The 24,417-nt window shown below is 38.1% G+C and overlaps 2 protein-coding genes, 1 long non-coding RNA gene and 3 other non-coding genes across 7 annotated transcripts; 4 read left to right on the top strand and 2 right to left on the bottom strand.

The window, feature by feature from the left end:
- Nucleotides 1–556: 556 nt before the first annotated feature.
- Nucleotides 557–3,612, bottom strand: LOC132104526 (ras-related protein Rab-39B-like). Its single transcript, XM_059510067.1, has 2 exons — nucleotides 3,196–3,612; nucleotides 557–1,391 (listed from the first exon to the last, which is right to left on the bottom strand). Exons 1-2 carry the CDS (start codon nucleotides 3,534–3,536, stop codon nucleotides 965–967), a joined length of 768 nt encoding a protein of 255 aa, XP_059366050.1. The 5' UTR covers nucleotides 3,537–3,612; the 3' UTR covers nucleotides 557–964.
- A 2,635-nt stretch (nucleotides 3,613–6,247) lies between these two features.
- LOC132104791 (uncharacterized) lies at nucleotides 6,248–8,696 on the top strand. Of its 2 annotated transcripts, XR_009423605.1 has the most exons (5): nucleotides 6,248–6,325; nucleotides 6,904–6,963; nucleotides 8,020–8,098; nucleotides 8,272–8,322; nucleotides 8,520–8,696. It is a non-coding gene; the product is annotated as an uncharacterized LOC132104791 (long non-coding RNA). The 2 variants fall into 2 exon arrangements; XR_009423604.1 differs by lacking the exon at nucleotides 8,520–8,696 and having other exon boundaries at nucleotides 6,249–6,325; nucleotides 8,272–8,443.
- On the top strand, nucleotides 7,820–7,955 carry LOC132104912 (small nucleolar RNA SNORA16B/SNORA16A family). Its single transcript, XR_009423629.1, has one exon. It is a non-coding gene; the product is annotated as a small nucleolar RNA SNORA16B/SNORA16A family (small nucleolar RNA).
- LOC132104911 (small nucleolar RNA SNORD103/SNORD85) lies at nucleotides 8,131–8,208 on the top strand. The gene has a single exon (XR_009423628.1). It is a non-coding gene; the product is annotated as a small nucleolar RNA SNORD103/SNORD85 (small nucleolar RNA).
- Nucleotides 8,592–8,663, top strand: LOC132104922 (small nucleolar RNA SNORD99). The gene has a single exon (XR_009423639.1). It is a non-coding gene; the product is annotated as a small nucleolar RNA SNORD99 (small nucleolar RNA).
- A 422-nt stretch (nucleotides 8,697–9,118) lies between the features above and the next one.
- On the bottom strand, nucleotides 9,119–21,561 carry LOC132104525 (CTP synthase 1-like). Its single transcript, XM_059510066.1, has 18 exons — nucleotides 21,334–21,561; nucleotides 20,489–20,669; nucleotides 19,208–19,378; nucleotides 18,903–19,003; nucleotides 18,710–18,826; nucleotides 18,543–18,626; nucleotides 17,873–17,953; nucleotides 17,173–17,324; nucleotides 15,896–16,028; nucleotides 13,369–13,457; nucleotides 13,120–13,214; nucleotides 12,974–13,036; nucleotides 12,837–12,880; nucleotides 12,679–12,775; nucleotides 12,531–12,586; nucleotides 9,936–10,032; nucleotides 9,453–9,597; nucleotides 9,119–9,301 (listed from the first exon to the last, which is right to left on the bottom strand). Exons 1-18 carry the CDS (start codon nucleotides 21,466–21,468, stop codon nucleotides 9,217–9,219), a joined length of 1,926 nt encoding a protein of 641 aa, XP_059366049.1. The 5' UTR covers nucleotides 21,469–21,561; the 3' UTR covers nucleotides 9,119–9,216.
- Between the last annotated feature and the right edge of the window lie 2,856 nt (nucleotides 21,562–24,417).

The following is a 24,417-nucleotide window of genomic DNA, read 5'->3' as shown; positions in this document are numbered from 1 at the left end:
AGTAGCCATGGATTTCTGAATAATGTGCGAAATCACGTTTGCAGTCCCAGCGAGTATTTTTCTTTGCATTTTTGAAAAGTTTTGTGGACAGACGAGAAAAGGTTGTAAAAATGATCCCCGATGACATGGATCCCCAAAAACGACTAGAAATGCTGTTTTATGCATGTCAATGATGACACTTTATAAAGAAACTCATACATGCTCATGTAATATGCATGTACATAACGTCACCATTTTCACAAGTTTGCATTTTAGCTTTATAGTTTACACAAAGTTTCCAAAAACGTTGAAGTCGCTGACATAACGCATAAAAAGTGTTCTGATTTTAGTTGAAAATGGTGTCTTGTTCATTTTCTCATATTCTTAAAAACTCCAGAAAATCAAAAAATGAAGTTTTGTGGCTTTCAGCCCATTTCTTTTATGGATATAAATGGCATTTATGTGCTATGTGTACTCCTAAAAACCTATAAAAACATATTTTACAGTATTTTGCTATTGGGAAAATTGACCATTTCATGTTCTCAAATGCCCTAAAACCACCTGGTACTGCCTGCCAATAGGAAGAAGCAAATCATGGATCATTTTATGGGGTCTTTAAATCCTTTAACTGTAAATAAGATTGCTATCACTAGATGTTCTCTTTTAATAATAACTGTACCCTGGTTAAACGGAAAGGAACAAGCCAAATAAACAGTATTAGCTCCAGAGGATGTGAAGTGCAACAACACTCTAAAAACATTTATCTGCATGCTATCCACAAATTTCCTGCAAAATCTCCAACAATATGAAGCAGGGCCTGTCCATTCAAGCCCAAATATACTACACCTTTGAGTGGCTTGTGCCATTAACCTCAGATAGCAACACCAAGGTAAGTGCAGTGGTCCAGGCCTGAGGCAGTGTCCATGATGCGACATGTTAGTGAAAGCCGAGGTGAGCGACAACGATTGCAGGTGGATCGTGGGAGTCAGCAGTTGCAGCTCTTTTCTCGTTCTGCTTCCTCCTCGGCGGGGTACAGAACTTTCGGGATGAGGCCGCTCTTGACCCCGTCCCAGCCTTCACGTGTGGAGATCTCGCCCATCTTCATCAGCTCATAGATGTCCCGTGAGAGCAGCTCGAAAGCACGCTCCACGTTGCTGTTGCACTTGGCTGAAGTCTCCACGTAGCGGATGCCGAGTTCGGCCGCCAGCTGCTCGGCCTCGTCCCGTGTCACCTTGCGGTCGCGGTTCAGGTCGCTCTTGTGGCCGATTAGGATGTAGATCATGTGATGAGGCAGGATGTGCTCGCTGACCTCTCGGTGCCATTCCCGTATGTGATCGAAAGTCTTCCTGTTCGTCAGGTCGAAGACTAAGAGGCCGCCCACAGAGTTGCGATAGTAGGAAGTGGTGATGGACCTGATGGGATGAAGAAGACCATATTTTCAATTATATGCAACAAATCACATCCAGAGATTCTTAGGTTCTTGCAGCTGATGTTGAAAGAATATTCTGGGTTCCATACAACTTGGCAGCATGTGTGGCATCATGTTTTGATAACAACAGATATTATTTCAACTCATCCCTTGTTTTCTTAAAAAAAAGAACCAAAATCAAGGTTGCAGTGAAGCACTTGCCATAGAAGTAAATGGGACCAATTTTGGGTGGAATTAAAGGGGTCATATGATGTTGCTAAAGAACATTATTTTGTGTATTTGGTGTAATGAAATATGTTAATGCGGTTTAAGGTAAAAAAAAAAAAAACAGTATTCTGTACTGTATATTATTGTTTCTCCTCTATGCCCCACCTTTCTGAAACGCCTTGATTTTTACAAAACCCATCGTTCTGAAATGCGAGGTGTATGCTGATTGGCCAGCTATCCAGTAAATTGTTGTGATTGGCCGAATACCTCAAGCGTATGATGAAATTGTTACGCCCCTTAATAACATGTCATGCCCGGTACGAACTAGGCATTTATTGCATCCAATGGAGACATAATTATAGATTATAGTGACTTATGTCTTTTGAATACTGTCTTTTTACACGTTGCATTGCATTGTGCCGAATAAACAAAAACAAATGCATTTTTGAGCTGTAAAGCTGTTTAAATCATATATATATATATATATATATATATATATATATATATATATATATATATATATATATATATATATATATTACAGGTGTTGTTGAACTCAGAATATTTGTTCAATACCCATTTTGTTACTTTGCATATTTAATCTGAAACCAGAAACCATTGAGGCTCCAATTGTATTTAATTCATGGAATCTGGATATCTAGTGGGCACCTCAGTGCAATTAAATTAAAGGATGGATTTTGCCAGATGCAATGTCCAAATAGCAAGAAATTACATTTAAAAATGATGTAAGCTTATTTATGATTTATGTGATAATTGGGAAAATGCATAAATACATGTATTAGGACAACATGAAACTGCAAAACGGTGTTCTTATTCCTTAGTGACAATAGCACTGGCACACATTCAAGCACTGTGTCCATCTATGCTATATACATTTTTGTGTCTGAAGTGGTGTGTCGTGTTTGACGAACAGCTCAGAAGCACTGAGCCCATTGGTCTAATCCATAAATTGTCCTTACTGAAGTAAATTTTAATTACACATGAAATCCTAATAGAAATGTGTGTCCATTGTAACTGTGCATACAGGATTCTGTCATAGTATATGTACAGTGTGATGCGTCTGATCACTCAGAATATAAAAACAAGAAAGGCTTTTCTGTCGGATGCTTTTTAATTGATGAAAGGTTCTTTAAAGCAGGTTTGTTTCTGAAGGCGAGCAGTGCTTCGAAATAAAGGGCAAACAGATCCTAGACAGCAGGATTTGAGCCCAGTGACAAAACTAAACCAAACACATGCTCATCACTGAATCCAAACAGGTGAGGCATATGATGCTGGAACAAATCAATGAGATGAGCCCGTTTAACTCATTCAGAAACAGCAGAAAGGCCTGTGAACGCCTTCCTGAACGATATTACACGGAACCCAGCAGGTAAACGACAGAACAGACATGCACGTAAAGAAAGGTTACATATACTACAGGAAAAAAACTGATATAAAGGGATAAAAATCCATAATGTGCACAATATTACTCAACCGATTACATCACAAAATGTGATGAAATCATATGCACACATTCAATATAGTTCCGTGCACGGAGAACATAACAACACAAGTCTGACCTGAATCTCTCCTGTCCGGCTGTGTCCCATATCTGTAGCTTGATTTTAACCCCGGGCTCGATGTCTAGAGAGCGGGCGTAGAAGTCCACGCCGACCGTGGGGTCCGCGACGTCGCTGTAGACGCCATCCGTGAACCTCTTGAGCAGAGATGATTTGCCCACCGTCGAGTCCCCCAGTAAAATGATCCTGAACTGGTATTGCCATAAAGCATCCATGGCATGGCGAGTGCAGAGCTCCAGACACAGGCTCAGAGACAAAGCGGTGTTTACACTGAGTGTGTGGAGGAGGAGAGGAGAGGAGAGGAGAGGAGAGGAGAGGAGAGGAGGACGTGCTGCAGTCATGTGATGCGCTCATTCTCACACCTCGAGATTCGAACTAATGTGTAACTACAACACATGGACTGAACCTTCATTCGAGATCTGGAGGCAGCGTTTTGTGCGCTGTCGTTAGCTAATGCTGTTCCTGTTATATGTGATACGAGCAGGCCTACATAATGAATCGTTTGTGGGTTTATGTAATAATTATAAATATGTAGCCTATAAAGAAATAAGAGACAAAAAACAGTGGAATACAAGGATTTAGTTCTATAGTAAACAGTGCGTGAATAATGGGGGTAAAGTCCATGTGAAGCAATAGACCTTTCGGATTATTGCTCGTATAAAACAGCTAAAAAATAAAATAGGTGTTTCACAGTTAATTACATGTTTAATAATAACCAGGGGTGAACAGTTCATCCTCTAAAAATTGTAGCCTGTACGAATATAGTTTTTCATTAAAACATTAACCCTTGTTTTATTATGATCATTTTCCAAACGTGGGTGAATCATGTATATATATATATATATATATATATATATATATATATAGAGAGAGAGAGAGAGAGAGAGAGAGAGAGAGAGAGAGAGAGAGAGAGATACACTGACGTATAAATAATAAAAAAAAATTATATATTTTTTTGACAGACAATTTTCCTTCGTGTAACTTTTTTTATTATTATTATTATTTTAATTGACGCACAAGGGTTAAACTGGCATAACAGAAGGTTGTTTATGAATGACCCACTACTGGAGCTGCGCTGCGTGATTTGGATCCAAACTATCAGACCGCCTCGTGCAGCTGATGTTTTTATGGTTTTATATGTGTTCTTGTGTCTGCGATTATTAGACAGGCATCTTGGCTCGCCCCAAGCGGAGCCTGTTCTGGATCTGTCCGTGGTGCTGAAACACGTGTCATATCGAGAGGCTGTCGCGGACTTTAGCATCATTTAACAAACCCGGGACCCAGAATATAATAATAATAATAATACATTTTATTTATATTGCGCGTTTCTTATACCCAAAGTAAATACAAATAAAGAATGCAACAGGTAGAATATAATGTACATCCATTAAATCACATATATATGGTGGTGCAGTTCCATGAACAGCTTTATTTGTTAAAATAAGAGTTTTAAAATCAATACAGGCATGGACCGGAAGCCAATGCAGGTTCCTAAGCACCCCAGAGATATGCTGACGAGAAGGAGTATGTGTAAGAACACGTGCAGCTGAGTTCTGTATGTGTTGCAGTCGCTTAATAGACTTTGCAGGTAGGCCAAGATAAAGGGCATTACAATAATCAACCCTAGAGGTAACAATATAAATCTGAGTATCATCAGCATAGAAGTGGAACCCCAAACCATGCTTTCTAATAATCTGCCCTAAAGGAAGCATGTTAAAATTAAAACGTATCGGGCCAAGAACAGACCCCTGAGGAACACCATGAAGTACCTTTCCAACATTAGATTTATTGTTTTCTAAAACAACTAACTGTGTACGATCAGTGAGATAAGATTTAAACCACTCAAACACTGTACAGGAAATACCAAGCCAAGTCTCAAGTCTCTCAATGAATATAGAATGACACTTATGACACAGCACCAGAACGTGAGTTGGAATAGGATCCAGAGTACAGGTAGCAGAACTCATCGTCATAATTAATTTAGAAATGCAATCAATGGTAACCATCTTAAAACTAGAAAACAAAGTTAACGGACAATTTAAGGGCTGAATCTCAGAAGGGCGCACCCAGAGAGACAGAAGTAATAAACTTAAACTTGATAAATATTCAAAAAAATTTCAGCAAAGAATTTAAAAAACTTATTGCACTGCTGCACAGAGGAACAAATAAGTGAATTGGTAGGTTTAAGGAGTTTGTTGATTACTTTAAACATCTTATTTGGATTTGCAGTACCATCATTAATGACTTGAGAGTAGTATTCAGTTCTTGGTATTTTGAGGGCATCCCTGTACTGAATCAAATGCTCATCATACATAAGTTTATGGACAGTTAGCCCTGATATGTTTGTTAATACCATGTCATTTTAAAAAGGAGTTCATGCGCTTAATGGGGTTATCGTAATCAGCTGACCAGTATCCCACAAATCCAGATCACAGGAATTCTCCCGTTATTAATTCAAGTCAAAATATAATCTGTAGACAGATGGAAATATCAATCGTTACTTCATGGGGGGTTGATATTTTTATACATTAAAGCTAACGGGTATAATGTCAAAGTCAAAGTCACCTTTATTTATATAGCGCTTTAAACATAATACATTGCGTCAAAGCAACTGAACAACATTCATTAGGAAAACAGTGTCAATAATGCAAAAATGATAGTTGAAGGCAGTTCATCATTGGATTCAGTTATGTCATCTCTGTTCAGTTAAATAGTGTCTGTGCATTTATTTGCAATCAAGTCAACGATATCGCTGTAGATGAAGATGAATAATGTCCAGACAATGTGTAAAAGCAAGTCAGGCAGAACACGATTTTAACAACAAAAGCATGAGATTTACTTTATGACATCATTTACATGTATTTTTCATTATAAATGTTTATATTTAAATATTTCAAATTGGGCAGTGGGGCATTTAAATAAATTAACTAGAATTGTCAGATATAACCCAATACATATCACAGATGTCCGAGAAATCCCAGAACTACACTCTCACAATGAGAACTACATATCCCATCAAGCTTTGCGACCCAACCAACTCAGTCGACCAATCAGCGTTAAGCTTCGCTGTATAAAAGAAAGCGTCACGTTCTCATCTTCCTCGTTCAGGCCGCTCTCTCAGAGAATGGAGGTGAGTCTCGTTCAATCCTTAAACATCGTAGACTGTGAGTTTTAATTTAACAACTAGTTCTCATGGGTAATTTGTTTGGATGTTAATCCACTGGTTCGTCTGTGAATTATTGGCGTTTAGCGCATCATATTATGAAGATTGATAGTCCTCTGGATGTAGTGTGTAACGAGCGTGGCCCTGCTCGAATGAAACGGTCTTGGTTTTTATTATAAAACCGTCTCATCTGTAGCCTTTTATGGAGCTTCAGGGTTTTATGAATGAATTATTATAAAACCGTCTCATCTGTAGCCTTTTATGAAGCTTCAGGGTTTTATGAATGACTTATTATAAAACCGACTCATCTGTAGCCTTTTATGAAGCTTCAGGGTTTTATGAATGAATGCATCATGGCTTGTAGAGTGATTTTCAGTCACTTTTATGTTTGCATTGGAGACTAGGTGGTTTTAGTTTTTTTGTATGTAAAATATCCTGGAAACCGGTTACGTGTATCAAAGTCTACAGAATTAGCTGTAGGTTTATTAGACTCGTTCGAGTTCTGCATCTTCGGCTCATTTCTGTGTTTCTGTGGTCTTCTCCAGGTGTTAATGGACACGAGTCTCGGTTCAGCACGAGGTTGCACCGCAGTCATGACTGCAGAGGTATCGATTTAACTTTAACTATTCATTTAAACTTTATACAGTTGCAGGTTAGGTGCAAACATGCGAGTTCTTGAGCCATTTACTGTCGTCCGGCTCGTGCTGACTAATATCAATACACACGGTATTTTAGGATACTGTGCAGTTTGTTAATGTTAATGTAACCCCACTGAAATATTAAATATTATTTTTTTTTTCCTTAACCGCATTCATCAAAAATTTATCAATTAAACTGGATCACTTTAAAGTTACTAAGTTTATTTTAGGATAACGGAACTTAATGGGTTTTGGACGAAATATTAACCCGATTCTACTAAATTGCATTGAGTTAACCTTCTGTAATAAACTTAAGATGAGTGAAACTGTAATTTAAATGCAACATAACCCAGTTATGTGGAGACTGTTGATAGTCAGTAAATCCAATTATTTTTATTTTTTTTTTAAGCGTAAACTTTGGTCCACTCCAACACGGTCAGTGGTGATAATACACTTTAATGTTGGTGCTTCCCACCATAAAACTGAAGAATAATTAGTTTACAAAACCTTATGGCTTCTGCCTAACAACAGAAGTCTTTACCAAGAAAAGATTGTAAAAGTTTCTCTCGTTAGATAGCATTTGAATATTGTTCTTGAACACCATTTATTTAAACTAATCAATTAAACTGGATTACTTGTTTTAACTTAATTATCTAAGTTGAGTGACTTAAATGTTAACTGAATTCCAGTAAATGGCATTGAATTAACCTTACTGAAACTGAATATTAAACTCCACATACTCCAGGTATGTTGAGACCGTTGACAAAGTAGATTTTATATTTATTATTTTGCACAAGTTATTGGAGAGCCTGCAGTCGTGGGTCAAGGCCCTGATCGAAGCCGTTCCCGTTCCTCTATAACGGGTTCGGTCAAACAGGAGCCGATAGCAACACTTTTACCGACGGTCGCTGTACAGTTCACCTGTAGCTGTCCCAGCAACATTAAGGAAAAGGACAACTGAAACCTGTTTCCACAGGTGTCCTACTAGAAGTAGCTCTGCCTAACAGTTTGTCCTCCTCGCAGGTCACAAGATGAGTTGAATATGAACCCGTCCGGTCATCGAAACGCTCCTGAGACCGTCCGAGGGAGCTTTCTGTAACAGGTTGGTTTCTGTCTTGGGTTTTCTGTTTTAGTGCTGGCTGTGATGACAAACTTGCCCTCTCTGAGAGCACTGCTCTATTATGACAATCAGATAAACGCTCCTGAGCCAAACCGAACACCTGTTAACGTTGTTCTCTTTGTAGCTTGACTCTAATGCGGTTTTTTCTCCATCAGACGCTGCAGTGCTGTCTGTGAGGAGACCCCATGGCTGTGGACAGTGCACTGGTAAGCTCTGCATCTCTCGTGTCCTTCTGCACGTTTCCTGAGAAGCTGTGCTCGTCAGCGTGTACCAGGTTCTCCAACAGCGTGCTGAATCAGTGGGCAGACTTTGCCCGGCCAGTCTGCTGGTGTCCAACACGCAGCACTGCTCTTACATGAGGACTTTATTTGTGTGCCCTGTATTAATCATGGGTGTCTTACAGGTGCTGATGTCCTGTGTGACCGCTGGAGCCAGTGCAGGTATGATACTGTCCACTCTCAATAATATAGTGACTCCTGATCAAGGATGACAGATTTCTGATGGTGACTGCTGGATGAAACTTGCGGATATGGGACTGAGATCAGTGCTGGTCTGTTTGAGGCAGTGTCTGTGTGCTGTCTGTTGGGGCTTATGGTTTTCTCTGTTTTGTTTTTTAGGATTTCGGTGGCTCTTGCCCAGCATGTGGAAGCTGGAGTTGTGCAAATCAAACCTAATAAAGTGTGGACTGATCTAAAATTTCTGACTTGTGTTGGTGTATTAACTCAAAGATAACTTGTTATATGCTTGACACTAGTTGTTTTTATAAGAGCATTAAATACTTGTCTACAGAGATTTCTGAATAAACCCTTGTTGCTACAATTTGTAACACTTTATATACTTTATTGATATATTTGCAAAAAAAACACATTAAGCAGTTGACTCAAGATGTACACCTCACTTGCACAGGTTCAATTAGTAATATCACACATACAATGGAGAAGGAGTTTAAATAAATGAAGCTGCACCAATTTAAAACTGCATTCCAGTAGTGCATCTTTTTAGAAGCAGGCCCTGAAAAGAGAAGCAGAATAAAATAAACTACAGCTCTACTGTAAATCATCCTGTACACCGTCATATTCTGCACTATACCATTAGCTGATTCACTCCTGAGCAAGCGAGCATAGTTTCAAGTCCGTGATCTCCAAGTCTGGAGAACTGCTGTCGCTCCGGTCACTGTATGTTTCTCTGTCAACAGAAAACCACTTTAATTCGGTGTCATGCAAAATGATCTGCCCGAATTTTTCAGAAACAGCAGAGTCTTTTTGTTTATTGTGACTAATCTCTTGATATCATTGGCTGAGGGAAATGTTACGGCTCAAGGAACATCAGTCCATACCGTGGTGAAAGCCGACAGCCTTTCTGAAGGTAACCTGGAAGCCTCCCCGCTGCTGCTAACAACAGGCCAAAGTACGGCGGCGATGGCTTTATGGGTCTGGATGTGAATTCTGGGTGATACTGGACGCCAACAAAATACGGGTGATCTGCAACAATAAAAACTGATCATCAAATTACTGCAAAGCATATTTTTCTTGATTTCAATCAACACTGAAAAGACTTCACTACTGTCCTCTTTCAAGAGCTGCATCATTGAACCATTATTCTGTTAAAGCTGCTTTGACAAGCTGTATAAATCGCTATATAAATAAAAGTGACATGACACAAATCTCTCCCAAAACAGGCCGTTTTACAGTATTCTTCTGCACAAAATAACTGGTTGTTACAATGTTAATAAGAGTCGAGATGATTGTCATCTCAGCACATATAAATGTTTCAGAGTGGTGAATGAAAGCATCTTGTGATTGAGTTTCCTCTGGTGTACCGTCCAGCTCGATGACCTCCATTCTCTCGCCCTCCACGTCCTGACCCACAAAACGAAAGCCTTTCTTCTCAAAATGCTGCTTCAGCTCTGGGTTCACCTGCTCACACACAACGAATAATACGGCTTTCATCCATGCTAGCACACCTAAGAATAATGTGCATGAATAATAATACATGGACTAATTTTCATTGCTTGCTCGCTTCGATGTGGGGAAAAAAAAAAAATCCTGCACATTCATATTACATAAAATGTATGTTAACAGTTCATGGCACTGTGCCTGTGTGCATGTTTATGAATACAATTGATAAAACAGTCTGATTCAAGCATTTACATGTTTAAAGGGCTCATCGGATGAACATTTAGATTTTTCCACAAGTTGGCATGACTTATTAGGATCTCCATGAAATGTCTGTAACATACTTTGCTTAACCCCAGACTTGGTTTTCTGAGATAACGAGTGGTTATATTATAATAAAAACCCCTTTCTGCGTCAGAAGGCGAGAGAAATCTAATCAGCTCATTTTCTCTCATTGTTGCAGAAAAAGGATTACAAAACCAAACTTACTGGGTTCTTCTTTTTCACATTTTCTCTGTTGGAAGATACCCCGGACACTCAATTATAGCATTTAAACAAAGAAAAAGTCAGATTTTCATCCGAGCTCTTTCATTTTTTCCCCCTGTAGATCAGATCATTTCAGGTTAACGCAGGGGTTAAAGCAAAAAAAAAAATCCTGAGCCTGAACTTTTTTCCGGGGGCGGGGCAGCACATGTAAAGCATGCAATGACTGCCACAACTTTAACATTTGAAAGGATACTATGGCAAAGGAATTGCTTTCTTTATTCAAACTGATTTTCTTTTTTATGAATCTATGATTGACCTGCAGAATGAAAGCTGTATCATACACTTTGAAAATTATGAGCTATATCATCGCTTATCGACACTAGGGGTGTGACAATACACTTAGCTAATGAGATGAGACAAAGTACAGATACTTGGTTCATTAGAATGTGCAATATTTGAATACTGTTTTTAATAAGGTTTCAATAAAATGCTTGTCTTTTTATTACAAAAAGTAAAAAAATGCAGTTGTATTTAGAAATATTTTAACTAATCTAGGGCTGTAATGATTCTTTTGGTAATCAATTAATCTACTGATTATTTTGACAACAGAGTAATCCTTTTTTTTTTTTTAGTAACACAAACAGACCTAAGTGAAAACCAGGCTTTAGTAAGACTATTTATATATAAACTAACAATGAGGCAATAATAATTGGCACAGATAGCACATCAAAACCAAGAAATTACAAGATTGAACAACACCGTTCAAATACATAATGTAATATGCCTATATATAACATGAACATAACTTAAGTACATTAATGTATTAAAACAAACACCTGCAGAGGACGCCAACGGCCTGGTGACGTTTCACTTTACAGCTTGATTAAACCGTGTTTAAATCCATTACATTTTAATATTTGGCCACGTGCAGAAACATTTATTTTGAAATCGCGACGTACAATACAATGGCATATTTATTCATAGGTTGATGTATCTGCTGTGTCGGCAAAGGTTTATAAATTATTTAAGTTACAAATCTAGTGATATAATGCACACTTGTTTTTCCAGATTACGTTAAGCAATTAAAATTCACAGAGTATACAGAGGAAGAGTTTAGCCCCTTTCACACATACAGTCTTCACTGGTAAAGTTACCATTAATAGATCATGTGTGAACAGGACTTTTTTTAGAAATCCCGGTAAATATGTTTTGGCAATCATATCATTCTTATGGAGATGACATGATTACTCTGAGCTGTTCACAAAGCTCTGCTGCTTTATATGAGCTTTTCTATGTAAATACGCGCTAGATGGATATATTTGACCATTGCGCCTCTCCGCTTTCTGTCGCGCTTCTCCATTCATCAGGCCTGCGACTCTGCAATTGAATACTATTATGCGCGTCTCGTGTTTATAAAAGCAAAACATTCTGACTGGCTACTAATGTTAGTTTGATTGAGCGTGAAAGTTGCACCTCTCATACCATTGGTAGCCGAACGCATGGACTCAAAAGTGATAAAGTGATTTTATTTTATTTTTTATGTAGGATTAAATGCTGCACGCCAGAAATCCGTCACGGTGCCGGAGAACTTTAAGCCCTGTTAACGCCGAAGTTCATTCGGATAGAGTTCAAGCATATCAATTGAGGGGTTTTCATAAAGGCTTTCCAGTCCGATTGAGCCATTAATCCAGTTATAAACACATCATCTGAGTCCAAGTAAGCACTGCTATTCATAAAGAGGTGTCTGTTCAACTATAGCAAGCCAAAAGCCTCAGTCTTAACTGATTCTCAGAAAAACCTTATCAGAAGCATAACGTTCTCGAAAGATAAGGAAGGACTGGGAACTTAGACTGATAATGACATGCTCTTTGGGAAAATAGTCAAATAAAAATGAATCTAAAATACAGATATATTCTTTCAGACCATGACAAATTAAGCATGAATATTCAACATATCTCGCAGCTCTATTTGACCATTACACTGTATGCCCTCTGTCATACTAACTGTTCTTTTAATAGGTAGAGACGATGTACCTCAAAGCGATGCCGGTGTCTTTCCTCGACATAATCTACATCTCCGTAAAGTTTCCCTGTGAGAGAGAAATCAAACATTTCATACATTTAAATAATTACAGCTCTCTGCTGCGTATAGTATTGTAATATTTCAGTGAAATGCACGAACGGAGTATGCTGTTTTTGGTTTTGAAAATGGTTCTCCGTTTCCCCAGCCGCATCGTTCCTCCCATCTGCCCGGGATTGTGCTCCGGCATGTCAATCACCTGCGGGACGACCCATCAGACATCTGCTCCAAAACACATTTGAGCTAAACCCCATACTCACCACAGGATGATTAGTTTCTGGGTCAAATTCAGTGGAGTTAGCATCTAGGAAAAACAAGAGTCACACTTTGCTCAACACTGCTTGCACTACGCATACAGTATTTCATTTATTCATTTATTTCTAAAGGAAGATTTTACCTTTCCAATCCAACACGTTTCTAGCAAATTCACACACAGCGAGCTGCATCCCCAAACACACACCTGAAAGACGAATGGCACAGATGTGTTCAATTCACACACGGAGCAGGACATTTCAGTTTGAATGAATTTTAAGCAGGTCCTACCCAGGAAGGGCTTCTTCTGTTTCCTGGCCCAGCTGATGGCTTGAATCTTGCCCTCCGTCCCTCGTACCCCAAATCCTCCAGGTACTAAAATACCACTGACGACAACCACAAGAGACCGCAGCAGTAATGTTAGCAAAACTACATCAGGACTCAATAAGAGAACACCATTAAGATTCTATTGAGCAGAATAGATTTTAAATGCATGAAATCAGCCGTGTCTAATTAAACGGGGCGCAGGTCACTACTCACTTGGCACTGCAGAGTTTCTGCCAGGCCTCATGGTACCTCACTGGCTCCTCCTGTAGTGTACTGGCCTCCAAATCTGCAGAGTCAACATACTAGAGAAAAAAAAGTAAATTACTGATATAAGTGCATAATGAAAATGTAATGATAAACTATTCTTTAAAGGTAGAATTAGAGCATTAGAACACAGCTTTTATCACGTTCATTGATGAGTTAAAGCTGATGTTTGCAGTTAAATATTTAAAGAACGCTGACTAAACTGACCATTAAATGGTTTTTTAGCCAATCAGAATAGAGTATTCAGACAGACCATGGTATAAATCAGCTAGATCGATCTCATTTAGCAGTGTTAAAGGGTTAGCCCATAAATTACTCACCCTCAAGTCGTGACTTTCAGATGAATCCAGTCGAAGCTATATTAAAAATGGTCTTCGATCTTTCAAGCTGTTTCATGTAGGGCTGCAACTAACGATTATTTTGATAATCGATTAATCTGTCGATTATTTTTACGATTAATCGGTTTATGTACTTATATTTTAGTTATTCCATTTTTTCCCCAAGTAAATTATTAATAAATGGTCTTTATCATTCAGCATAGATTTAAGAGATTTTAACCATTTTGCACTGTCATATCCTCATCAAAAATATACCTGGAGTTGTTTTATTGTGTTAGTAATTCTTTTGTAGAACTCTTCTGCAATCAGAACACTGACCTATACTCTAGCAAATTTCACAAGTAGATTTCAAATAACGTTTTCACCATGGCAGTCCTTAGAGCTCCTAAAGTAGTTTAACATCCCGAACAAAGCTTATTAAGGAATCTTTCAGAACATATTTTCACGAAGAATAAGGATAAAACAGAATAAAATTGCAGTGCATTGTATTTTATTATTTACTGGGAAACAGCTTTATAGCTTTTGCTGTGAAATTGTAAACAATCCTTCAAAAAAAGTGCCAATGGCATGAAACCTGAATGGAACTCACAATTTAAAGTAAAATCCATCAGAAGGTTGTCCAGAAAAAAAATAGGACACACACAAAAAACCTGCTGTGTGAAAAAGAGCAGTGAATACTTAGAAAAAAAAGTGCATTTCAAATATCTACATTTACCTCTCTCATTCAGTCATAATTAGGCTGCACGACTGAATTTTGAACTGGTAAACGACAAACTGATCACAGAACATGTTTGTAAAGCTTTAAATGTTAACTGTTAAAAAGCAATGTTATCAGCTTTTACGACTAAACATTTGCAAACAACATTGTACTGGAGAATCTGCACAAATGAAAGTCTTAGGGGCCGTTCACATATCGCGCCTAAAACGCGTGGAAAACGCTAGGCGCACCGCTTTCTCCTTCTTTCCAAAGCGCTCGCGCAGAAGCGCCCCTGAGGCGTATGCCTTTGCTAAGCAACCTCCTTGCTCTCTCCTTGAAGACGCGGAAATTTCAGCAAAGGATAAATGGATTTGTAGCTCAAAAAAATCGCTTGCAGTAGCTCTGCTACTAAATTTATTTCAAAATGGAAATCCATATACAACTATGATCAGCTGTTCCTTTCATCTTGACAGAGCTTTTAACGTTGTTACGGGAAAGGATGAAGCTGATTGGTTAGTTCTTGTCACATGACCCGCGGTGCGGTTGCGGCATTCTGAAAAGTTTAAATGTTTTTAACTCGATGCGGTGCAGTGTTGGAAATAACGAACTTGAGCGCGCAAAAGACGCGATATGTGAACGTCCCCTTAAACAGTGCAGTAGTGCAGAGTTTACAGGTTACTCTTCTTTTTTTAAAGGCTCAATGTAAAGTACTCCCACATCACGCTGAATGCTGCAGACATAGACATCATATGATGTCTATGGCTGCAGAGACGCTGCTCGGGAAGCACGTGACATAAAACAAGGCCAGCTATTGGCTATTCGCTACTTCTCCTGTTGTACTGGCTGAGTAAAACCTCCGGTGGCTCATTACTGCCACACTTTGGTCACCGCAGATTTGAAATATGCACGAAATGAGCCGCTTACGGCAAATAAAAGTTATTTAGCAACGAATCGATGACTAAATTAGTTGACAACTATTTTAATAATCGATTTTAATCGATTAAATCGATTCGTTGTTTCAGCTCTAGTTTCATGGCACTAAGTGGGTATTGCATGCATCAGTCCAAAAGAAGTGAAATAAAAACCATTTAAACCACTATTTAAAAAAAAATAACGTTAGAATCTCACACGACTCCAGGGGGTGAACAAAGGCCTTCTGCAGTGAACGCAAGCTAGATTAAAGTGATTATTACACTTTAAATATGGATATTTTTCTTACAAAAATGAATGCATTTGCTACAGAAGGCCTTTGTTCACCCCTTGTTGATTTTTATTTCAGTTGAGTGCCATGAAACAGCTTGAAAGATCAAAGACGATTTCTAATATAACTCCGACTGTCTGAAAGAAGCAAGTCATATACACCTAGGATGACTTGAGGGCGAGTCATTTATGGGCTAATTTTCATTTTGGGGTGGACTAACCCTTTAAAGGTTTCACTCACCTTAACCTCTAGTTTGTGGCTGATGGCGAGAGCGGAGTGCTCCAGGGCTTTGATCACGGAGGCATACGAGTCTGAAAACTTGGTGTATTTCCCCACCAGAGCAATGGAGCACTGCTCCAACAGCCTGTCTGACCTACAGTTCAAACACAATATGAAACAAATACCAAAAGACCTGGATCATCTTGCTCTACATGATCTATGAGAGCACAGTATCAATGTACGCACTGATCCTGAAACCGTTTTTATGTTTTAATTAGAGATGCACCGATATGATTCTTTGAGGCTGATACCGATTATAACGAACACATTTTGTCCGATTCCGATATTTGTCACTTCCTCTCTTAATTTTGGCATCAAAATAATCAGTATTTTGATCATGTTTTAAATCAGCAAAGTTTAAAAACATCTGCATTCAATTATACTAGCAGTTTTATTGCTGCATCATCAAATACTTTCTAACAAACATGGATTGGATCCATTTAACATTCACCAGGCCTTCATGAATACAACAGAACAAAGATACGTATTAAACAAACAGTGCTTTATAGAGAGGTTCAACAGTTTTCAGGTACAGAATATGAATGACTATATAAATGAAATCAATGTTAATCCCTCTTTATTGTAGCGGACTCTATTATGATTAATCTTCTAATTGGTTTCTGTATACATGTTAATCTTTTTTTTAAATATGTAAGAGATCTCCTTTACTGAGGCGGGACTCTTATTGTGACGTGTTTTCTAGTCTATGGAGATATATGGCTAATGAAAGCACACAGCTCTTCAGATTTAAAGTTTGTACGTTTATTGAGCACCCCTTGAAGATCTGTACATGTGTGTTTACTGTTAGTTGTTATAAGTGCTTCGTGTAACTCGCTGTGTGTTGATGATAATGAAACCGAGAGAGTTAAATGTTCAGTTCAGTTCAGTGGAGTGAAAAAGGACTCAAACTTAATAAAATCTTAGTTTTAAGTAAGTTTTGGTCATCATTTAGATGAAGTCAGCTACACTTACGAAAGTTACACAAGTTATTTAGTCGAGAATATTGTGTGATCTTTTGTTATTTGATTAGCATTAAAGTACAGACAGCAGCGCTAGGATTGTGCAACAGTTATTATAAAGCTCAGTGACTTCACACAGTTAATTAATAAACCATTGGTTTGTTATATCGGCCCTTTCTCTTATATAGCTGATATGCCAATGGTTGTAAATTAGGGAAAAATCGTCCGATAAATATCGGTAGCTGATACATCGGTACATCCCTAGTTGTGTGTACTTGCCTGTCTGACATCTCTTTCCACTTCGCCAGCATTTTCCTGGGTCTAGTTTCAATGGGCAGGTTCAGCCTGCGACAGAAGTATCCCACAACACCCTGCTTTTCTAAGAGCAGCGGCACTCTGTAGATGGACGACACATCATGTACACAGATCACCTGTAGAGAAGACCAACGGTTCATTTAACATTGATAACTACTGACTATTTGTATAACCTTTTTTAAACAAAAAAAAAAGAGCAGTAGAAAAAAAAGGTTTAAATTTAACCACTGTATTTTACCCAGTTTATTAAAACAATGCAATGAGCCAAAATGATGCACGGTGTTAAATTGTTTATTCAATGCAATGTCTATAACAATCTGCATAATTTCTAAAGTTAGGCATATAAATCAAATATAATTTTGTAAATTGCATAAAAAATTATGAACACAACAGTATCATGTATTTATTAGTGGTCTGCCGATATTGTTTTCAATATATCTAAAATTCAAATGCACTGGGTTTGCATTTAAATCTGAATTTTCATTTTAAATTTGACTAATACTCCATTTTTTTTCATCGCAGGCAGGAACTCATTTCATGTGTGCTGTCTGCTTGTCACTCATAAAACACACCTTTAAATGAAATGAGCATGAAACTATAGTGTGCTATAGCAAACATTTTTTCTATGATTATCGAGGTGTACCATTGTGTGATCGAGACGAACCTGTTCAGGTTCCACATGACAGAACATGGATATCTTCTCTTTCACCGAGTTATCAAGCGGAGTGGAGCAACGACACATAATCTGCAAGAGAAAGAGCAAAGGAAGACTCGGATCTCTGATCGCAGGAACCAACACAGGTGTGGCTCATCACATTAAAATATGATCCACTAATGTTTGACAATCACAAAGTACCACTATTCTCGGTCCTCATTTTGAATCATATTTATATTTGTCTACCATTTGAAACCTTATAAACTTGCCTTGAAAAGCTGTGCCTTGTGTATTATTATTAAAAGTCTATTATTTCTATAAAACAAATATGGTGGTTTTTTATGAGTCTTTTTTTAAGTGTTGCACGAGTATCCATGTTTTAGACAAAGATATATAACAAGGCAAGCGGCATTTAAGTAAGCTAAATATCTGTCACTTTTAACTGCACAGACCTCCTATTCCTTGCACACACACAAAAACTTGAATATGATCGGAAATATGCTTTTAATGTTTCAAAAATGCTGCTTTGATAGCTTTAGATGTGCTGGAAGCATCCATTTAGGAGCTCAATTTCTCCGATAGGGCTGACACAGTTACTAAAACACCTCAAAGCACATTCTGAACATATTCTTGATCATATACTGAAACTGCACGCAGAACTTCTCAGTGCTGGACTCACCAGGTCAGGTGACAGTCCCAGTCCTCTGAGCTCCCTCACACTGTTCTGCGTGGGTTTGGTCTTCTGCTCTCCTGTAGCGCTGGGCTGGAGGACATCACAGGTGAAACAGTATGCCACACGTGTGATATAATGCCCTATAATGCACTGACGGGGAATATAATCCTCACCTGTGGTACCAGACTGACGTGAATATTGCAGAAATTCTCTCTCTTCACTTTAAACTGGAACTGTCTGAAGGCTTCGATGAAGGGCATGCTCTCTATATCTCCGACCGTACCGCCCAGCTGCAAACACATCCAAACCTCAGAAACCCGTTCAAACACGCATGCTATCAAACGAAGGGTCCCGCGCCCGTCTCACCTCGATGACGCAGACCTGGGGCTCAACGCCATCGTCGTCCACGGGAACTTTAGCTTGACGCATCACCCAGTCCTGAATCGCATCAGTTATGTGTGGCACCACTGGAACAAACCAACATACAATGAGACACGGACACCAACTTCTCTTTCCAACACAGCATGACTTATCCATTTAAAAGACACGAGTAATCGGGTAATTTTACGGTAGCATTTTCAAAATGTTTTCACCTGTCCTGTGTCTGCGTAGGTTTAGAAATGATACACCTTACAAATCTAATTAAATGGTGCTCTAAAGATGTTTCTCACCCTGTACAGTTTTGCCCAGGTAATCTCCCCTGCGCTCTTTGTTGATGACAGACTGGTAGATCTTCCCGGTGGTCAGGTTGTTGTCTTTGGTGAGCCTGATGTCCAGAAAACGCTCATAGTTGCCCAGATCCAAATCCACCTCTCCCCCATCATCCAGAACAAACACCTCACCTGCACAAAACACATCACATTCATATAAAGACCACAGAGCTCTACGACTATCACCTCTATACATGATAAATGTGCTTCTAAACTACATATCTCAAGATAGATTTAAACACTTTCTCAAGTGGTGAGTGGTTGTGATGCTAAAGTGTTGTTTTGTTGCGATGAGGTCCCTTCTGAGCATGTTCTGATGCTGTAAGGGTGTTTTGGGCGACTGCTAGGTGCATGATCTTTTCTCTTTTTTCTTCCATGTCGCTGTGTTTTCTCAGGGCTTTCTACATGGTCGGTTGTCCACCCCAAAGTCTCTAGAATATACTGGTCTCCAGACTTCAACCATTTTTAATCAACTGAAATAAATGCAATCAGATGCGCGTCTTTGCATTTGTGTGTGTAATACATCTATTCTTAAACGATTCAAATTTACATGTTCGAACAGCAAGATTTTAAATGTTTTTTGAAGAATGCTCTTCTGCTCACCAAGCCTGCATTTATTTGATCCAGAATACAGCAAAAGTAGTAATATTGCAATATATATATATATATATATTTCTTTTTTACATTATACACTGTACCATTCACAATCTTGGAGTCAGTATACTATTTATTGCTTTACTTTAAAATGTATCAAAAGAGACGATAAAAGACATTTATATAACCATTTTCAACAACAACATTTTATGAGCAACAAATCAGCATATTATACTGATTTCTGAAGATCATGTGACACTGAAGACTGCATAATTGATGCTGAAAATACAGCTTTATATCATATAAATAAATGACCTTTGATTAGATATTCACATAGAAAACGGTCTTTTTAAATAGTAAAAATATTTTGCAATATGACCGCTTTTACTGTATTCTGGATCAAATAAATGCAGGCCTTGTGAGCAGAAGAGACTCCTTTAAAAAAAACATTTAAAATCTTTTGACTTGACTATGTATTTACCAGATAATTTCCTATTTTGTTCAAATGATAATAGTGATGCTTGCATCTTTTGTGGCAAATTATAATTATTTGATGCCCACTTCAGATTTGTACATTTAAAACGTGTAACCAGTTTATTTGATTTCATGTCACTGGCTTGTGATCCATGGCGAGGGCTGTGAGGTCACCGTGCTCATATGGAGAGAAGGTCCCTGCGTCGATGTTGATGTAGGGGTCGATCTTGATGGCTGTGACGTGCAGGCCGCAGGACTTGAGGATGGTTCCCACGCTGCTGGCTATGATGCCTTTCCCAATGCCTGAGATCACGCCGCCGGTCACCAGAATATACTTCATACTGCCAATCACACGCTGGACAAACCAAAACACAGGGGTGCTTTTATATGACAGCTCATTAAATACAAGTTGGGGGAACATTGTTTTGTATTGATTTTTCTTTTTGTTAAAAAGCTGATTTTGTCATCATTTAACAAGTGCAATCTCACTTGGCCAAACTCAGTCTCATGGGAAAACAAAACCATTATCAATCTCTTCAAACCATTATCAAGTCTTCTAATGATCTATGTGTTTCTCTATTAATACAACTCTGTCCTCACCACCTCTATCATAAATCACCAAATATCATAGAGTCAGAGGTTTACAGCAAATGGTTGAACAAATACAACCATTCCCTAAAGTTTCCATGAGTGACCACACATTTACAGCTCATCATTTCCACTATCTTTGGCAAAATGTCAATCACAACCAGTTTCCTTCAAAAAGCCCCAGTTATTTACTACAGCCATCACTTCTAAAAACATAAACACCTGATCCATTACCATCAGAAAGCTTTCGATCATGTGGTTTACATGATGTGCTAACAACAGGAACATACGTTTATTACACCTCTACAGAGGTTTCCGTGCCAAATATGATCATATCTTCGCTTTCTGTATAACTTGGTATTCTTGAGTGTGTTGTGTCTAGTTTCCACGTCCTTCACAAGCACGCTTCCAGCTAACAAACATCAACTTACCGGGTGATCTGATATATCTGATGACAGATTCGGATATTTAGTGTAAAATGCTCGACTGGCCCGATGCGGCAGATGTTGAACGATCTCTACAGCACTAAAGCAGCTTTTGTAAAACGAGAATAAACGCGCGCACATCACACTGGCGCTCGCGCTCGCCGCTCATCTACACGTGCAGCTCGAGCTCAGCGCAGCGGAACACACGCACGCGGACAGCCTGAGGAGGACGCGCGCTTCTTCTTCTTTTGATTTTTTGCAAACCAACTTCGAAAGGTGCATACCGCCATCTACTGTGATGGAAGGGAAAGAGAACGGACTCGGACCTATTTCCTATGATATTGTAGCATGTTCAAAATGTTGTTGTGTTGTAGATAACAATGTGCTTAGTGTTAATGTTGCACTTTATTTATTTTTGTGTTGCGAACTGTTATTGGATGTTCGAGTTGGATCTAAAAAGAGGCTCTGCCCTTGTGTGTGTGTGTGTGTGTGTGTGTAAGGGAAACGGAAAGAAAGGAGGGCTGGTTCAAGTGCGGTTCTCTTGGAAGTCGGGGTGTGTACGGCGTGGGTTGTGGCCGACAACAGCCCAAAAAAACACCCCTTGTTCATTAAAACGCCTCGTCCTTGTCTGAGAACGCTACAATATAATCCACTATTTTTAATAAATCTCATGACTGCATTTATTTGTTTTCCAGAATTTGAACCGCCTACTGCTTGTAATTCTTCTTTAAGATCCACCTTTCTTTTTCAAAGAAAAGACATTGCCTGACATATCTTCAAAACATGCTCTACGCCGGTCTCCTCTAATAAACAAATCACATAAACCTGTGTTATTTTTTTAATGTGTAAAGCAGTAGTGTAGCCAGAAAAGAGACTCATGCACAAAAGAGGTGTGCATGTGAAAATCTGGGTGTGCCACATTTATTGTCAGATTACTTTGCAAAATGATTAACCCCATAACCATGGGCCCACATCTGGCCCGTGTGAAATCCATGTGGGCCAGATGTGGACCGGATCTGGGCTGAAACTGCTGCCTTTCTGGGATATTATTGCACTACATGTATTATTAAGATACCATTTGAATAGCCTATTTGGGAAAAATACTAAAGAATCATCAAGCATGTTAAAAGATGGCATGGATTATTCTATTATATATATATATATATATATATATATATATATATAATATTTGCCATCAATTTAAGAACAAAACAAGTGAACAATTTACTTGGCAAATGGTGATGATGTTTATTAATGAAAGAGATTTATTGAAAGAGAGCATGGGACAATTTTTTTTCACTTGGCAGCGCACGTCACTTTCTGAGTTAAGTGCGCGACTACGCGTGCCCGAAGGAAGATGGAAAGGAAAAGGTAAAGAAAAAGGTAAGTGCTATAAATCTACTTTTATTCATAGTTTTTAACTGATATAACATTAGATGTCATAAAAAAGGAAAGTGTTTTGTATTTTTGTAGGTTTTCTAATTCAATTTAATAAGTAAATGCTGGTTAATTAGCTCACAAGCAGTCACAGAGGTGGTCTAACGTAACGTTTACTCTTAAAATCTCATATAGCTGTTTTAAATTATTTTACATTTAACACGACAAACTATACAGTATACACTTTCGAATTATTTAAACTTTATCCGTAGTAACGTTAATACGTTTGTTTGAATGTCTGCTGCTCGCTCTTGATGTCTCCTAATACTATGCCATTTGGTCGGTGAGATTAAAGCTCTCTGTATAGTGCACTCTCTCTTAGAATACGTGCATCATGAACAGACCCTGGCCATTTCACCACACAGTTGGTTTTTATGATGTTGGCGTTGCCCACAAGCAGTGTTGGGAAGGTTACTCTGGAAATGTAATAGGTTACAGATTACAAGTTACCTTGTTTAAAATGTAATAGTAGTGTAACTTTTTCAATTACTTTATTAAAGTAATGTAACTAATTACTTTTGAGTACTTTTTGATTACTTTTCTAAATTTGTGAAAATTAAAGAATAATAAATAAAAGCATATACATCAACTTAAATACAGTTATCTAATAAGCATGTGACGTATTCTGTGTAATAAACTCTTGAAATATTGGTGGGTTTTTTTAAACTGCTGTCTCTTTGTATATGATGATAGTTTTCTCAAAATAAGTAAAATGCACATGAAGTGACACAGAGCAGTTCTAGAAATTATGTTTATGTGCTCGTGTACTCCTATATTGAGATGGCAGAGGTTGAAAACACTGCGAGCTTCAGTAGGCCTATGTGTAGTAAATGAAACCATGTCTTTGCCATTAATTTACAGGAGGGGCGGACTGGGAAAAAAATTCAGACTGGAAAATTCAAACTCATACAAACAAATTCATGGACAAAACTATTTTTTGTGTGGACCTGACATAAAAAAAGGTTTAAATCTTTAATTTGGGGACATGCAAAATAATTAAAAGTTGTCTCCTGAACTGCACCTTCACTTCCATTTTTCTCTTCAGTTTCTTTATTTTGCCCTGTTATGCATCTCTCTCATGACTTTAATACTCAAGATTGAACAAAACTATACTTTACAATACAATACTCTATAATACTACAATATCTTTATAGAAAAATCCTAATACTGTACACGAGTCATGTTTTTCCCTTACAAAAGTTAAACATGCTTTTATTAGCCTATATAAAAGTAAAATAACCTTGTTTTTTTTTTTTTTTTTTTTTTTGCAAATGGATTTGTATTTATTAAAAAAAAAATACATTTGTAAAATAATTTTACATTTTTGGTTATCACAGTTAAACAATAGTAACCATTTTCTCTGGATTTATAGTAATATATTAAAACGTTAATTTTCGTAAGGGTTGTGTTGTTGTCTGTCATAGCTCCCCCTAAACCTATAAAAAAAATCTGATCTGTTTTTCAGCTAAATTACTACTGTAACATTACAACAGATAATAATGATGTCCTTTATATAGTATTTTGAGTGATGACTGATGAGCAACGTGCTGCTGCTTGATTAATTAAATAAAAAAACAAAGACAAAAAAGCATCTTTACAGATGAAACCCTGAACAGTAGTTCTGCTTCTGCTCCAGCTGTCCACTCTCTCTCT

The sequence above is a fragment of the Carassius carassius genome, chromosome 25 (assembly GCF_963082965.1).
Source record: "Carassius carassius chromosome 25, fCarCar2.1, whole genome shotgun sequence".
In the NCBI taxonomy this organism is placed as follows: Eukaryota; Metazoa; Chordata; class Actinopteri; order Cypriniformes; family Cyprinidae; genus Carassius; species Carassius carassius.
Note: the sequence above shows the minus strand (reverse complement) of the source record. Positions and strands in the feature narration are given on the sequence as shown.

What these genes read in the sequence shown, in the direction of transcription:
- LOC132104526 (XM_059510067.1), bottom strand. Translation starts at nt 3,536, where the DNA reads ATGACTGCAGCACGTCCTCCTCTCCTCTCCTCTCCTCTCCTCTCCTCT. An exon ending in GCCGGACAGGAGAGATTCAG is followed by an intron (nt 1,392 to 3,195) that starts GTCAGACTTGTG and finishes TCATCCCATCAG; the next exon opens with GTCCATCACCACTTCCTACT.
- LOC132104525 (XM_059510066.1), bottom strand. Translation starts at nt 21,468, where the DNA reads ATGTGCGCGCGTTTATTCTCGTTTTACAAAAGCTGCTTTAGTGCTGTA. An exon ending in ACGTCAGTCTGGTACCACAG is followed by an intron (nt 18,627 to 18,709) that starts GTGAGGATTATA and finishes GATGTCCTCCAG; the next exon opens with CCCAGCGCTACAGGAGAGCA. An exon ending in AAACGTGTTGGATTGGAAAG is followed by an intron (nt 12,881 to 12,973) that starts GTAAAATCTTCC and finishes TGTTTTTCCTAG; the next exon opens with ATGCTAACTCCACTGAATTT.